We start from the raw sequence: 15801 nt of genomic DNA, 5'->3' as shown, positions 1-15801 counted from the left end.
AGCCAAGTTTGGTGTAGTTTGTCTTTAATGATGTTTTACATGCATTTTCTTGTTCATGCAGATAAAATCAGACCATTATTTTGCCCGCAGGATATTAAATTTAATTAATTTGCATTTGCTAAATTAAATATGGTAATTTAGAAAACAATTTTATCTGTAGAACATCTCATTTTTCATTGATTATAATAATACTTGTTTATTGGGAATAAAATAAACGATACAACTTAAGGTCCTGCAGAACCATACACAAACGTGTCAATATAAAGCAAACCCGTTTCGTGCTTGCTTGTTGGAAATTACCGTGTCCATTCGTTGAACTTGGTGGACTATCATTTCATTATTGGTGTACATGCATATGGTAATAGTGTGGTGGTAATTAAAAGCACCTGTATTTAGAACAAAACAGCAACTCCCACACCAATGAAATCGTGAACGTGTAAAGCCTGGTATAAGGCGCCGATAGTGTGTTTGTTGAAGAGAAACATAATCACCGACATTTTACCAAAACTACTGACACTTCGCACTTAACATGCGCGTGACCACACTAAGAAGACTAGTCCCACGGGGCGTCGCTCTGATCACTATGATTATCGTCTTGGTTGTGATTGATCTGTATACGCTCCGCCTCAACAGTATGGATAACACCGCACACGGTAAGTACAGTAGTAAAGGTTTACCATCCCAGAAAAAATTCTTGTGTGTCTGGGACAGCTATAATCATCAGTCAATCTGAAAATTTCTAGGTATTTACCCGAGGTATTTAGTCATTTTCGACAAACGAAAGTTTTTTTAATTGATTCTTTATTTCCTTATTACGTACACCTTTCGATAATAGCTTTCTGCCAGTCATTTAAGCTCAATTTTGCTAATTTTATTTGAGGGACATACTTACGAATGCATGAATATATTTTATGGTTCATGCATAACGAATTGAACGAATATATTTTGTAATACATGACCTATAACCAACTTATAGTTGAACGTTTAAGTGACTCGCTCATGTTTTTGGATAAAAACCCCAGTTTTCCCGGTAATGCATCTGATACCACTTATTTTATCATTTTTTACTCAATGATATCGAAATTGCAGAAAAATACAGTTATAGCATAAAAAAGTATCTTGGTTTTAGTGGGGTTCCAACCCACTCCGGTAAATTCAAGAAAAAATGTTTTAAAAAACAGCCGGCTAGTCCAGACGGCCACTGGGACCTTAAAAGTGTTGACCTGTTAATGATATATTAATAACAGCATATGATAATGCAAATCAACCAATCAAGAAACATCACCTCCCATAATTAATTTTCAATCGCGCCAAGTTACTAACGCTTATGAAAATTGTGGTCTTCAAAGACGATATTTGAGCAAATATCAACATCTGATGAAGGGTTCCAGCTATTGGGTTTTCTTGTTTTAAACACTCCTGATGATTTGCCACACTTTATTTCGTAATTAAAAAGAGCAATTCACAAACCATGAGCGAGTTACGTTAAAACTCCAAAACATGGAATTTTATGAATACAGTGAACACCATTTCTGGTCATATACTGGTGTAACTATATAAGCATTATGCTTAACAATCATCTTCAAAATAGACCAAATTGAGAACAAAATATGTGAGGGTTCAACTCGACGTTTCGATTTCTTAATAGTTTAGGCATTTTTTCTACCAGCTACGCACTGTTAATTAGACATTTATAATTGAAGTTGCGTACTCAATTTGGAAACATCTTGCAAAGATTGCCACCAGTCTTGCTCAAATGAACGCTTTACACATGCCCCGGAAGACGCGAGCCTCATTAAAAGAAAAAAAATGAAAAAGGTTCAGTTTCTACGGTTTTTAGTGCCAACAAATGCTCAGAATTGTGTTACCAAATATATAACCATTACAAACGCTTTTATCAGATAGGTAACCTTATGTTTTGTTTTTGACAGTTGTCTTTCAATAATAACGAGTAATTGGTCCTATAGTCAGTTGTAAGTGTAAAGAGGAATAGGTAATAAACAATGACAGAATAAAAACAAAACCATCCTCCTTCATTTGCCTGAGAAACTATATTCTATTTTGGCTACCGAAGGACCGAAGTGTGTAAGTGTGCGTTTGGCAGGCGTGATTCTGTCAGATCGTTAGCTGTCGTGAATACTGAATAAAGAGGTTGGTTTTAGACACACATGAACGACTTCTTCCGTATTTCTTTTTCTTTTCGATATACAGTTCAATTCAATGAAATCAAACGATTGATGTTCATCGTTCGTTATTTCTCTCTCTTTGAAGGTCCTCCACTCATCCAGCGTGATGTTGTCACACCGACGTCAAAGGCGGAAGAGATGCGTCAGAGAACGGAACATCTACGAAGCGCATGCGTAATGTATCCAAAACGACGAATCGTCAAAGCGGTGCTAAGCAGCAAGCCGCTGTTTTATTTATCGGATCGGCACAAACTGAGCTACTGTCGCGTGGCAAAAGTTGGGAGCACGTTTTGGACGCAAGTCTTCCTGTCGCTGCACGGCGTCAACCGGCGCCAGGGAAAACAGGACGCTGACGACACGGTATTTGACCTTCCACGTGACGCCGCGCACGGGAAAATGAAACAACACGGTAACATAACCACGAAGTCGGTTGAGCGCCTAAATGGTACTACTTCCTTTCTCGTGGCTCGGAGTCCGTATTCTAGATTGTTTTCGTCCTATATTGATCAAATTTATTTGCCAAATAAATGGAATATAGCTAGATCTATGGGAATAAAAGGCGATAAGTGTGGAAACAATGTAACTTTTGGACAGTTTCTTAGGTCTATCTCAAGTAAGATTTTGGATAGAAAGTTAACGGATTTACACTGGGCTCCCATATACAGTATATGTATGCCTTGTGACTATAAAATAGACATGGTTGCTAAGCAAGAAACATTTAATGACGACGTGGAATATATTCTAGATAAAGCAAACGTTGAACAACATATAAGGGATGAAGTGAATAAAGCCATTAATGAACAAAACCTCATAGAACACTCGTTACAAACCCTCGTAGGTACGTATGTCACAAAAGGCCACCATAGGCCAATAATACCGAAAGGATGTGTTTCTGAAAAAGAGCTTGCAAGAAGAATATGGCACGCATTCCAAATTCAAGGTTACATACACAATGACGTCGAGTTTCCGGAACGAGAGTTCAATGACGTCACGGAGGAGGAAACAGAAGCACGCCTGCAGAAGGCGGTCAACGAGGCTGTGGAGCGCCGGAAGTTGAGTGGTGGCGAGCGCGCGGCTCAGAGGCACGCCTGGATGGTGAAATTTTGGAAGGGAGTCAGTTCGGAGGTTTTAAAGATGTCACATGACGCGTATTATGAGGACTTTTTCATGTTTGGTTATGACATTGATCCTAGCATAATGTGAAAGACATACAAACAATTAACAATTATTAAATACAAACAATCCTATCGTTGTATATGCCGACGTTTATTTCAAACATTTAAATATGTTCCTGGCCAAATACTCGTGTGCGTGTGTGTTTGTCGTGCGTGCATATCTGTGTGTGCGTCCGTACGTATGTGTGTGCGTTTTGTCTACGTTTAAGATCTTTGCGGTATATTTTAGATGCTTCACAATATGTATAATAAAATACTTCCAATGTGATATTTTTACAAATATGATATTTATAGAATCAGTCATTTTTATTCACAGTTGAATTCCGCCTTTTTTGGTGGCGATACCACGAGGAAGGGGCGCGTCGCACAGGGGCGATAAGCGCTTTCTTCTCAAAGTCGATAGACGCATACTGACAGCCGCTCTTTCTATGTATGTCCACTATGCAGTCATAATGGCCGGCGTCTGCGGTCGGGTCTGTGCAGTCCAGTGCAGCGTAATGGAGCTCACGGTGCTTTATACGACTCTGTAAGAATATAATTCATAATTATGAACATTTCCTTCAGATATATTGACATAAAATCATGATGGTGACGTCGAGGACGACAACGGTGGCGGTGCTGGATGACGATGATGATGATGATGATGATGATGATGATGATGAGAATGATGATGCATTATTAAAAATGAAATAACGATTTTACAGTCCCACCTTACGCCTGAATGAGCGGGCAGCGACCAAAACCTGTCCTGTTATGTTTGAATACGTTGGCCCGTAATTCGCGTAGGCGGCGCCTGACCCGCGCGGTAATTCTGTCCCTAGCTTACTGACGTCAACGTCAGGGGGGAATGTCACTGAAAACGTTTTAGACCTTGCTTCATCGCCAATTGTGTTATGTCTTTGTGATTTGGGTATCACTTGAGAATATTCCGCCGCTTTTGTTTCTTTTCCCATGTCCAATCGTCTTTGAGACTTAGGAATCACATGAGAATATTCCGGCGAAGTGTTTCTTGTATCACCTTCAGCGTTATGATTTCTTTGAGACTTAGGAATCACTTGAGAATATTCTGGTTCATTGTTAATAGTTCCCGTCCATGTGGTCTGTTTTCTTTGAAACGTTGGTGTAACCGATTCATACTCTGGAGGCACACGTTTATCATCTAAACGACCCGAAGCTGGGTTGACGGATGACCGGCAATCCTGTATTTTTGCATACTGGTCTTCACAGGAAGATGTGGGAACGCCCTGGTCAGGACGTTTAGGCAGTATCCGGGCTGTTGCTTTTTCGGTTTCGAGAGCTGCGTCGTGGCTTTTGTGTTGGCCTAAAATATTTTCCATACTTGAATATGTTTCAAATGTCGCAAAGGACTTCCAAAATAGAAAGATAATATTTGTTTACATATATCAATATCGATACAATAATTGTTAGACAAGCTATGAATACATTAGTAGTTTGCCTATTCCTGCGATGGAAACTGTGATAACAGGCAGATCATCAACAAACTTACATGCACCCGGGCATTATCATAATGATACTATTACAAATAAAAACATATGTACGAATTACGTATTGATAAACTATTTACGATAATATTGAACTATAAACTGATTAAGCAAAACATGTATATATAGAAGCACAGGAAGTCGTCTTAAATATCATCAGCAAATGCCACATGATGCAAGATATCCAATTATTCTCCCAAGAAAGAATTGGACAACAAAACTTATTGTGAAACATCACCATGAAATACAAAATCATGCAGGGACTAATCAAACATTATTTGCACTGAACACTAGGTTTTGGGTTGTAGCTGGAAGAGAAGAAATTAGAGAGTATGAAAATGAATGTAGAGAGTGTCGAAGACGCAAGAAGAAATTAGGACAACAGATCATGGCCACGATACCGAGTAACAGAACAGAGGGTACTATGAGAGCATTCAGTGATGTAGCGGTAGACTTTGCCGGCCCCTTCATGACGAAGCAAGGTCGAGGAAAAACAAGACTTAAGAGATACTTGTGTGTTTTTACATGTACCAAAACAAGAGCAGTTCATTTTGAGGTTGCCTTCAGCTTAGAGACAGACAGTTTCCTGAATGCGTTTTACAGATTTGTGAGTCGCCGAGGTCTTCCCAATGTAGTAGTGTCTGATAATGGCACAAACTTTGTAGGTGCGGTTCGAGAACTCAGGGACTTATATGATAAACTCGATAAAGATAGAATTGAGCGGTCTGCCGCCAATAGGGGGGTACGATGGCGTTTTAACCCTCCTCTAGCGCCTCATTTCGGAGGTGTACACGAATCAATGGTCAAAAGTGCAAAACGAGTAATGGTCGCAATACTTAGTAAAGCTGACATTACTGATGAGGAATTAGTCACAGCAGTTGTAGGTGCAGAAGGGCTTGTTAATAGTAGGCCACTCACATACCAATCATCACATCCTGAGGATAATTGTGTACTGACACCAAATCATTTTCTTCATGGTCAGGTTGGAGGACAGTTTGCACCAGATTCAGTAGATACCACCAGCTTTACAATTACAAAAAGATGGCGATTCATTCAAGAGCTGGTTAAACATTTCTGGAGAAGGTGGCACCAGGAGTTCTTACCAACCCTTGGAGTGCGCAGAAAATGGAACCACACTCATCGAGACTTCTGTGTAGGAGACGTAGTGCTCGTTGTTGATCCAGATTCTTCGCGTGGCCAGTGGAATCTCGGAAGAGTCACCAACACCCAGCCGGGAATTGATGGACATGTTCGTGTCGTTAGTCTTCAGGTCCGTGGCAAGGTCATGAAACGACCCATAACACGTCTGTGTCTTATCGAAGAAAATTCAGTGTAATTTCGAAGATAAAAAAAAAACAAAAAACAAAAACTGTTCCAGATGTCGAAGAAACCGGATGTATATCACAGTTGTGTTATTTAAAAATGTAGTGTTAGAGCCATAATAATGCTCTTTCATATTAATGCAAGTGTTTAGGAAGTGTAAGAGCCATAATAATGCTCTTTCATTGTGAAAACCAAGTTAATATCACTTCAGTATTGTACAAAAGAAGAAAAAGAAGAAATCTAAAGTATTTACAGTTGAAGATTTCTTATTTGTATAAAACTAATATAAACTGTTGTGTATATTTTGATTTAAATGAACTTTGATTTGAAGTTAAATTACCAAACATTAAACATAGTTGTATAATAATATTTGATTGATCTTAGCACTATGAAATCTGTGAGGTTTTTATGAATTATTGTTAGAATATAATTGTACCAATATGATAAAACATGTTCACTATAGTTGAGTTGTGCTAAAAGTAATTTAAAGGTAAATATATTATGTCATTAAATACATAAGTATATTAAAATTGAGTCATGAAAGTAATAAATCATACGGTTTGAAATTAAATCACACTTAAATTGCTTAAACTATGATTTGAATTATTATTTATTGTTTTTTAGAATTGAATACTGTTTTGAAGTAAGGTTGTGTAAGGAAACATAACTTGGTGAAAATTATATATCATGGGCTGTATAAAAGATTACTTGAATTGTTGTGTTGGTATATAATGGAATTGGTTCCCAAGCGGGGAAAATTGTACCAACACTTTTATGTGTAAAGCTTACTTTATTTTCAAGTTACAAGTGTTAAATAACGATTGTTTGTGAGAGAAAACCATTTAATAATTATTGTAATTATGATATGCATTTTGAAATGTGTTCATGGTTAAATATCATTGTTAATGGTAATTTCAGAGGAACTGAAAAAATATGGTATACTTATTGAATGTAACTTTCACTGCAATTGACAGAATTGAGAATACTATATGATACAAAAGTTTGTTAAGTATTATAGCAATTTATGATAGTCAATTTAGAGATTTGTCATTACAGTTGAGAAATACTTATATACATGTATTAACATTATAGTGAAAATAGTATGTCTGTTATTCATTGTTTATTGCATTTGAGTTTGAGAATTTGATGAGTATGTTTCATCAACAGGGGGGATATGTTGTGAAGGCATTTATGGATCAGTGGAATGTAACCTTAATCGATTGAGTTTTTTTTGGAATGAATGAAGTAAAGAAAATAGTAGCATGGTGAAAATAAACATAGAAAAATTAAACCTGTCAGTTGAAAACAATTATAGATTAAAAATAGGTAATCATACAGAACAGGCGGGATTTAGATCACGTATAGGAACTGTTGATAATATTTTCCTCATGCAAGGTATATAACTATTACTAGTATGTTGAATCAAAGGAAACGTTTATACTGCGCTTTTATGGATTAAACAAAAGCATTTGTGAGAGATAATATGTGGTATAAATTGATGAAACTTGGAACTAGGAGTGATATGTTGAATATAGTAAAATCTATGTAGGATTCGGTCAAATCTAAGGTGAAACATAATACTGTTTAGGAGATAATTTTAATTGTGTTCGCGGTGTAAGACAAGGAGAAAGTATGTCGCCTTTCCTTTTCTCGATGTTTCTGAGTGTCATAGAATATATTTTTATACAAAAAGGTTGAGATGGGATTGATGTCGATATGTTTTAGGTATTCCTTATTTTTATATGCTGATGATATTGTTATATTTGCAGACTCAGCAAATGAGCTGAAGTAAAGATAAGATGCTATGCTTAAATACTTTAATTTATGGAAATTAGTTGTAAATACAGATAAAACACAAATTATGATATTTAGTACGACAGGGAGAAATAATTTAAAGTTGTATAACAATAATGAGGAATTGTAAATCGTCAATAGTTTTTTATATCAAGGCGTGGAGTTTAGCAACGGAGGATCCTTTTCGGACGCCCAAACTACATGGGCAGACCAGGCGCTTTAAGCCTTTTTTAAATGAATTAGTATATTTATAAGTTCTCTTGTCTGTAATTAAAGCATGGACATGATCTATTCTATAAACTAATTGCACCAATTTTGAAAGAAACAAGAAGTACATAAAAAGGATTTATATTATGCTTAAAATGACATAAACCGAAATGCAAACAAACCGAATTAGTGTTCACTTACCAAAGATCTTCTTTGTAGTTTAGGTTTATATGGGGCATGGTTTTATCAAGAAATAGGTTATGTTGAATTATTTTTGTCAACATAAGTGAACCAGCGGTTGAAAGGTAGCTTCATCCAAGATTGACATGGCAGACTTAATGTAATTATTAGAAGACGAATATAATTTTGTTTTTGAGTGCACATTGTATAATAAACATAAAGGTAAATATTTTCCTATGTATTATAGCGAACATTCCACCCAGTATGCATAAATAAGTGGAACTTTTTAATATCTAAATTAACTTTTGAAAAGTTGTAAGTATTTTATTTTTAAAACATTTCAATTAAGAAACACCGCACTATGCTCCATGTATAGTGTAATTATCATTTATTTTAATTGACAATTACAGAATCAAGCACTCTTTTGAAGCCTAAATATAAACAAGTAGCGCATCTCCCTATGTCTGCATGCATGTATTAGTCTTTATTCATTTATTTTTTGCATAAATTTTGAGCTTTTTTAATCGTCATATAAGGTTGTTTAATTCCCTTCTAATACAAAATAAATGACAACAGCATAGAAATGAAGACAATTGAATTGAAATTAACGGTAATTTTAGTAAAACTTACGATTTCTGCGGACAATCAAGACAGACCCGACCACGATAACCACAACGATGATTGCTGCCATCACTATGGCAACCACAGTTGCAATGTTTGGTCCAGTCGATATATTTACACTGTTGTCTGAATCTACGTCTAGCACACTGCCTACAGGCGGGTCTGATTTCGTTGAATCCTCATTGATATCTACAATATATTGTAATTACTTTTATTTAAGAGGTTAACATATGTCAGGGAAGAGGGTAGATATTACTTGCAAACTAAAGGGTTGGGGCAGGTACAAGCGGTCAAATTGTATAAATTCAACACAAAAACAGTACTTAAATCAGGGCTCAGCTCATGCATGTTCTATCACATGTTGAAGCGACTATTAAATTAGCGACATTAAAATAGTTAATGCCCAGAATAACTAATTGTTGCAACATGATTTTTATCTTATTTGTCTATTCACTATAATCGTTATTTAAGCAACCGTAACTAATTGAAAACGTTAACGTACCGGTCATAGTTAGCCTATGTGTTGTAGTAACGGTGCTCACGTGCGTTGTTTCCGGCATCTTCCACGTGAACGTCCAACGTGAACTCTGCAATGTTAAACCGCTTTGCCAGCAGTCCAGAAAATACTGACCATTATCTGCTGCGCTTATGTTGTATACGGTGAGAAAGTTACCTGACTCATTATATTTCGGATCGAGTTTAGGGCTGTCTTTCAAGGGTATTACAATGATTGGTGCGCGTTTTGCAGATTCAAACAGCCAGCGACGGTGGTTGTAGGTGATATTAGCCATAAAAAAAGGGGCTCGGGTAAAAACGGAGCTTGAGAATGTCTTCATTTTGGTCACCTCTCACATTTCCGCAACCTGCAAAAGAATCATAAAGATATCAATCAATTGCAGGTTTTGAACAACCCGAGGATCATGACAATTTTTTACAGTTGAAAATTAAAAAAGGACATAGCTGAGTCCATCAATGAGATTGCTCTACTAACTTAAATATACAAGATCTATTTACAGAACAGAAATATTTTATTACATGTACAGATTACAGTTTTTTTTTTTTGCGTTACATGGTATAAATATATCAACATTGTAACTATACTATGCGTATTAATGATTTATAAAGGGTGAACTGAACAAGTTATGTTGGAATTCATCAAAGTTAGTACAAGAATATTATTTGACTTTCGTATTGGTTTACATGTTGGAACAGTAATTTTCAATATATGACTTACTAGCATGACAAATATAGTATAAAATATCTAAACATAAGGTTAAACTTGAGTTAAATATTCTAAATGTAAAATATTCTCACACAATATCTCACACTGAAAAAAATCATTATTGATATATCAGCCAAATTTTGGTTTCGATATATGATGTGGATGTTTAGAGACTCCATTCTGTTAATGTTAAATGCTTCATTGCTCAATTTAGATTAAGACTTAAACACACTTATATCACCCAGTGGAGAGAAGCCGTTAGTACGTCAACCGGATTTACACTATTTCCTGCTCCTATATAGTGACTAAATGAGAGAGTATATTCCTTTTTTAAATATTATATAAATAGGCCAAGCATGTTCAAATTTATTCAACTTCTCAATGTAAGAAATAAATACTAACTGCATAAACTAGCATTGCATATCGTTAACGCTTCTAAACGAAGAAACAATATTATCAATATTGTACAGTAGAATATATTTTGTAATACATTTCCTTCTCTATTGTAGTTTGTGACATGTTATGCATAATAAAGCTAATTAGTTCTATTAATTGTGGTTTAGTCTTATTTCATTACTTGTGTATCTATGAATTTCTGATTTATGTATACGATGATAAACTGTATATTCTTAAATCAAAATAAAATGTATGTTAGGTTATGTTATATCAAGTAACAAAGTCACACATTAACCTCATTTATTGTTGCGCTTACTTAAAGCATTAACACTTCCTACATCCCTGATTGTTGTGCTTCTTCTTACACTAATATCCTTCTATCGCAGTTGTTTGTTGCGCAATTTATTGACATGAGTACCCTTCTACCTCAATTATTGGTTGTGTTATCTATTGACATGAGTACTCTTCTACCTCAATTATTCACTGCGTTATCTATTGACATGATTACCCTTCTACCTCAATTATTGGTTGTGTTATCTATTGACATGAATACCCTACTACCTCAATTAGTCACTGCGTTATCTATTGACATGAGTATCCTTCTACCTCAATTATTGGTTGTGTTATCTATTGACGTGAATACCCTACTACCTCAATTAGTCACTGCGTTATCTATTGACATGAGTATCCTTCTACCTCAATTATTGGTTGTGTTATCTATTGACATGAATACCCTACTACCTCAATTAGTCACTGCGTTATCAATTGACATGATTACCCTTATACCTCAATTATTGGTTCTGTTATCTGTTGACATGAGTACCCTTCTACCTCAATTATTGGTTGTGTTATCTATTGACATGAGTACTCTTCTACCTCAATTAGTCACTGCGTTATCTATTGACTTGAGTACCCTTCTACCTCAATTAGTCACTGTGCTATCTATTGAAATGATTACCCTTCTACCTCAATTATTGGTTGTGTTATCTATTGACATGAGTACTCTTCTACCTCAATTAGTCACTGCGTTATCTATTGACTTGAGTACCCTTCTACCTCAATTATTCACTGTGTTATCTATTGACATGAGTACCATTCTACCCCAATTATTCACTGCTTTATATACTGACATGAGTATCCTTCTACCTCAATTATTCACTGTGTTATCTATTGACATGAGTACCATTCTACCTCAATTATTCACTGCGTTATCTGTTGACATGAGTACCCTTCTGTCTCAATTATTCACTGCGTTATCTGTTGACATGAGTACCCTTCTGCATCAATTATTCACTGCGTTATCTATTGACATGAGTACCCTTTTACCTCAATTATTCACTGCGTTATCTGTTGACATGAGTACCCTTCTACCTCAATTATTGGTTGTGTTATCTATAAACATCACCATCTATCGACCTCAATTATTCACTGTGTTATCTGTTGACATGAGTACCCTTTTACCTCAATTGTTGTTTCTGTTATCTATTGACATGAGTACCCTTCTACTTCAATTATACACTGTGTTATCTATTGACATGAGTACCCTTCTACCTCAATTATACACTGTGTTATCTATTGACATGAGTACCCTTCTACCTCAATTATTCACTGTGTTATCTATTGACATGAGTACCCTTCTACCTCAATTATTTACTGTGTTATCTATTGACACGAGTACTCTTCTACCTCAATTATTTACTGTGTTATCTGTTGACATGAGTACCCTTCTGCCTCAATTATACACAGCGTTATCTATTGACATGAGTACCCTTTTACCTCAATTATTATTTGTGTTATCTATTGACATGAGTACCCTTCTACCTCAATTATTGTTTGTGTTATCTATTGACATGAGTACCCTTTTACCTCAAACTCCGGTTGACCTTACTTAGGACATGACCTTTCTTTTATCACAATTATTAGATGCGCTTATTTAATTATTTTGTTTACAAAAATTATTTTAATTAGAATGTAAACCCTTAAGGTATTACGACCCTTATGAGCATATTTCAAACTATGATCAGCTTGATAATTTCTAAATGTGTATCATTTTCTGGAATCAAAAACACAATTTAAAAGATAAATAACAATTGTTAAATAACAATTTTATCAAAACTTGAATTACCCTACCCCCCCCCCATTTCAGATTTTATTATGAAAACAACATTACCCGAGAGACAAGAAATATACTTTATTTAAATTATTTTTCAACATTTTGGTAATAATTTGATATCAGAGTAACAAGTAATAGATTTGCTTTCAGAAATGATACATTATTGATCACATTATCAAAAAATATAATCAAACTGTACTGAAATAGCCATATGGTATGACAATTTTAGCATACTGTTTTGACCGCGTAAAAATTGGAACATAGTCGTTTAAAGCAAAATCAACAAGTTCAAGAAATATTCATTTAGTTTGAAATTCCGAATCACCTATTTTAGCTGAAAAAAGGCAATATAAACTTGAAAGCTTATGAAAACAAAGAAGAAAAATGGAAAAAGATATATGTGCTTTTGGATTGATTCGAACCTCTACCTTGAAACCCTCGAAATATTTGTAGTCATGTGCTTAACAACATAGGCTACAGCATTAACATTGAAGAGTTAAAAGTGGAGGTTTTCATTACGTGTGTGCTACCTTAAACAGCTCAATACTACATTATGTATAACTTACTTCTTTCCTCGGATCGGGCCCACTTTTGAAGCAAAGCAATAATCAGCAGACTCGCTAGAAGTTTGTATTCCATCGTGTGTTTCATCTTTATCATTCGCTATGTTAAATGGAACAGATTCTTGTGGTTTGATCATTAGGCGATAAACTCCTGATTAAAATAATAGATTACATGTTGTTTCAAATAAACTTTGCCGTTGTTAAACTGTAGACAGAAAAATGCATAAATATTTCAGTGATGTATCCTTGTATCAGTCATACTGAGCACTTATGTTGCTAACATTTCATGTGTACGTTGAAACCAGACTTACAACATTAAAGTTACAAGTGCAACCTTTAAAGATATAGGTGTGTTCTCTAGCGAGTAAGATTCCGGAAGCGCGTGAGTGTGTTTTCCTTACTGTTTATCTAATGTTAAGGAAGCATGCATTCACTGTTACCAGCGCTTCATTTGTCAACAGGGGTGCAGTAGTGAGTAATGACAAATCATTGAAATGAGCTTTACATAACGACTTGAATGGAAATATACATATCTTGTGAACCTGGTAACATTCGTGTTAAGTTGAAGATAATACCTAACGGTACATAAGACAAACTGTTTGTTTCAGTGTAATATCGCAATATATTTTACCGAGTGGGCGCCAAAAACCTATATTTAATGAGTGACGTAGCCACGTGTAAAATATATACTTACGGTGTTCATGAGCTGATCTTACGCGTAGGTAAACGTGTTTTTTTTTGTTTAGTTTTTTTGTTTATTACATGCCTGTATATACAAATTGTCTATTTAAGTGTAAGATCGCAAAATACCCAGTAAGCGCGGAAACTATATTTAAGTCGCCTCTGTTTATTATATGCCTACAATGGAAACGAAATAATAGTTGATTGTAATTTTCAGAAAATCGCGCAAATTCTTTTCAGAAATGACGTCGTTACGATGGGATCCCAGCCTCTCTGCTCGTTGACTTTTGATTTGAAGTTAGGTCGGGCTAAGATTTCCAAACAGTAAAATCATTCAAATTGTCACTCTTTCAAACAAGGAAATTTGATATTTATTTCACTATTAAAATAGTTAATACAATTAATATCTTTAAATTACGGGAGCATCTAACAAAAAAAAAATATTCGATGACATCAAGCTTGACTGCGACACGATATGTTTAATATGACGTATCTACGCGTGTCCAAAATCGATGTATCTGTATTCTTTGGTTTCTAAGTAGACTTTTTGGCGGTAGGCGTTAAAGATAAAAAATTTAAACATGTACGTGGAACTTGGTAAGTCTGTTACGAACAAAATACATTGTAACATTAAAATGCGAAAGACAACAACATATAACAAAGTGTAAATTGTGTTATATTAAATAAAATACAAATATTAAAGTGCTTATAGCAAATTATTGCAAATAATTGCCAATCTAAAAATAGTAAAAATGTTGATTTTCTTAGTGCGGTCATACGCCAAGCTTACCACCGACAATTCAATCTGCATTGAATTAAATGTTCAGTTCCGGGCGTGCACTTTTACTTTGCTTCGATATCAACCATCACTTAAATAAACATGTCTTTCAGAGTTTAAATTGATAAACGACAATGGTAAAATACTTTGCTCTTCAAACCGACCGAAGACGCAATATCTCCTTTTTGTTTAAAATAAAAAAAAAAACTAATAAGGAGCATGCAACTTATTGTGGAGAGTTTCGTGATAAATAAATTGATTGACATACAAAGTTGAATGATTGTGGTATTTATTTGTCATATATGTATATTTCTTTTGATTGCTTTAAAGCATAACCTCGTATCTACTGCCTTTGTAAACATTCATCGGAAAACATGTTTCAGTTGGGTTCATGACAAGGAGAGAGGTTGGCCATTGTAACTCCCAAAACTACTATAGAATATGCATTCCGAAACTTCCGTTGGATAGGCAAACATAATAAACATACATATTAGCATATATTTGGACCACAGAAGTCATTTGATTTGATTTTTACAATGACAAACACTATTTTTACCGTAACTCACGGTTTCTATAGAATTATAAATTTCTCAAGATATCGCACAGGAACCGAGTATAATGTACATTTTTTTCCATTAGCCGTTAAAGAGCGGAACATCTACGTAGCGCATGCGCAATGTATTCAAAACGACGGATCGTGAAAGCGGTGCTGAGCAGCAAGCCGCTGTTTTATTTATCGGATCGGCACAAACTGAGCTACTGTCGCGTGGCAAATGTTGGGAGCACGTTTTGGACGCAGGTCTTCCTGTCGCTGCACGGCGTCAACCGGCGCCAGGGAAAACAGGACGCTGGCGACACGGTATTTGACCTTCCACGTGACGCCGCGCACGGGAAAATGAAACAACACGGTAACATTACCACGAAGTCGGTTGAGCGCCTAAATGGTACTACTTCCTTTCTCGTGGCTCGGAGTCCGTATTCTAGATTGTTTTCGTCTTATATTGATCAAATTTATTTGCCAAATAAATGGAATATAGCTAGATCTATGTGAATAAAAGGC

At 35.4% G+C, this 15801-nt stretch overlaps 2 protein-coding genes across 3 annotated transcripts; one reads left to right on the top strand and one right to left on the bottom strand.

The window, feature by feature from the left end:
* The first annotated feature begins 218 nt into the window (after positions 1 to 218).
* Positions 219 to 3389, top strand: LOC128233993 (carbohydrate sulfotransferase 12-like). The gene is made up of 2 exons (XM_052947910.1): positions 219 to 653; positions 2272 to 3389. The coding sequence occupies exons 1-2, from the start codon at positions 530 to 532 to the stop codon at positions 3387 to 3389; spliced, it is 1242 nt and encodes a 413-aa protein (XP_052803870.1). The 5' UTR covers positions 219 to 529.
* On the bottom strand, positions 2718 to 13574 carry LOC128233992 (uncharacterized). Of its 2 annotated transcripts, XM_052947908.1 has the most exons (5): positions 13286 to 13574; positions 9491 to 9851; positions 8998 to 9177; positions 4072 to 4682; positions 3372 to 3885 (listed from the first exon to the last, which is right to left on the bottom strand). In XM_052947908.1, exons 2-5 carry the CDS (start codon positions 9822 to 9824, stop codon positions 3658 to 3660), a joined length of 1353 nt encoding a protein of 450 aa, XP_052803868.1. In that variant the 5' UTR covers positions 9825 to 9851; positions 13286 to 13574; the 3' UTR covers positions 3372 to 3657. The 2 variants fall into 2 exon arrangements, with proteins under 2 accessions (XP_052803869.1, XP_052803868.1); XM_052947909.1 differs by lacking the exons at positions 9491 to 9851; positions 13286 to 13574 and adding an exon at positions 5971 to 6175 and having other exon boundaries at positions 2718 to 3885; positions 8998 to 9124.
* Between the last annotated feature and the right edge of the window lie 2227 nt (positions 13575 to 15801).

This window comes from Mya arenaria, chromosome 5, assembly GCF_026914265.1.
Source record: "Mya arenaria isolate MELC-2E11 chromosome 5, ASM2691426v1".
Lineage (NCBI taxonomy): Eukaryota > Metazoa > Mollusca > Bivalvia > Myida > Myidae > Mya > Mya arenaria.
The sequence above is the reverse complement of the archived record's forward strand: the minus strand, read 5'-3'. Positions and strand labels throughout refer to the sequence as shown.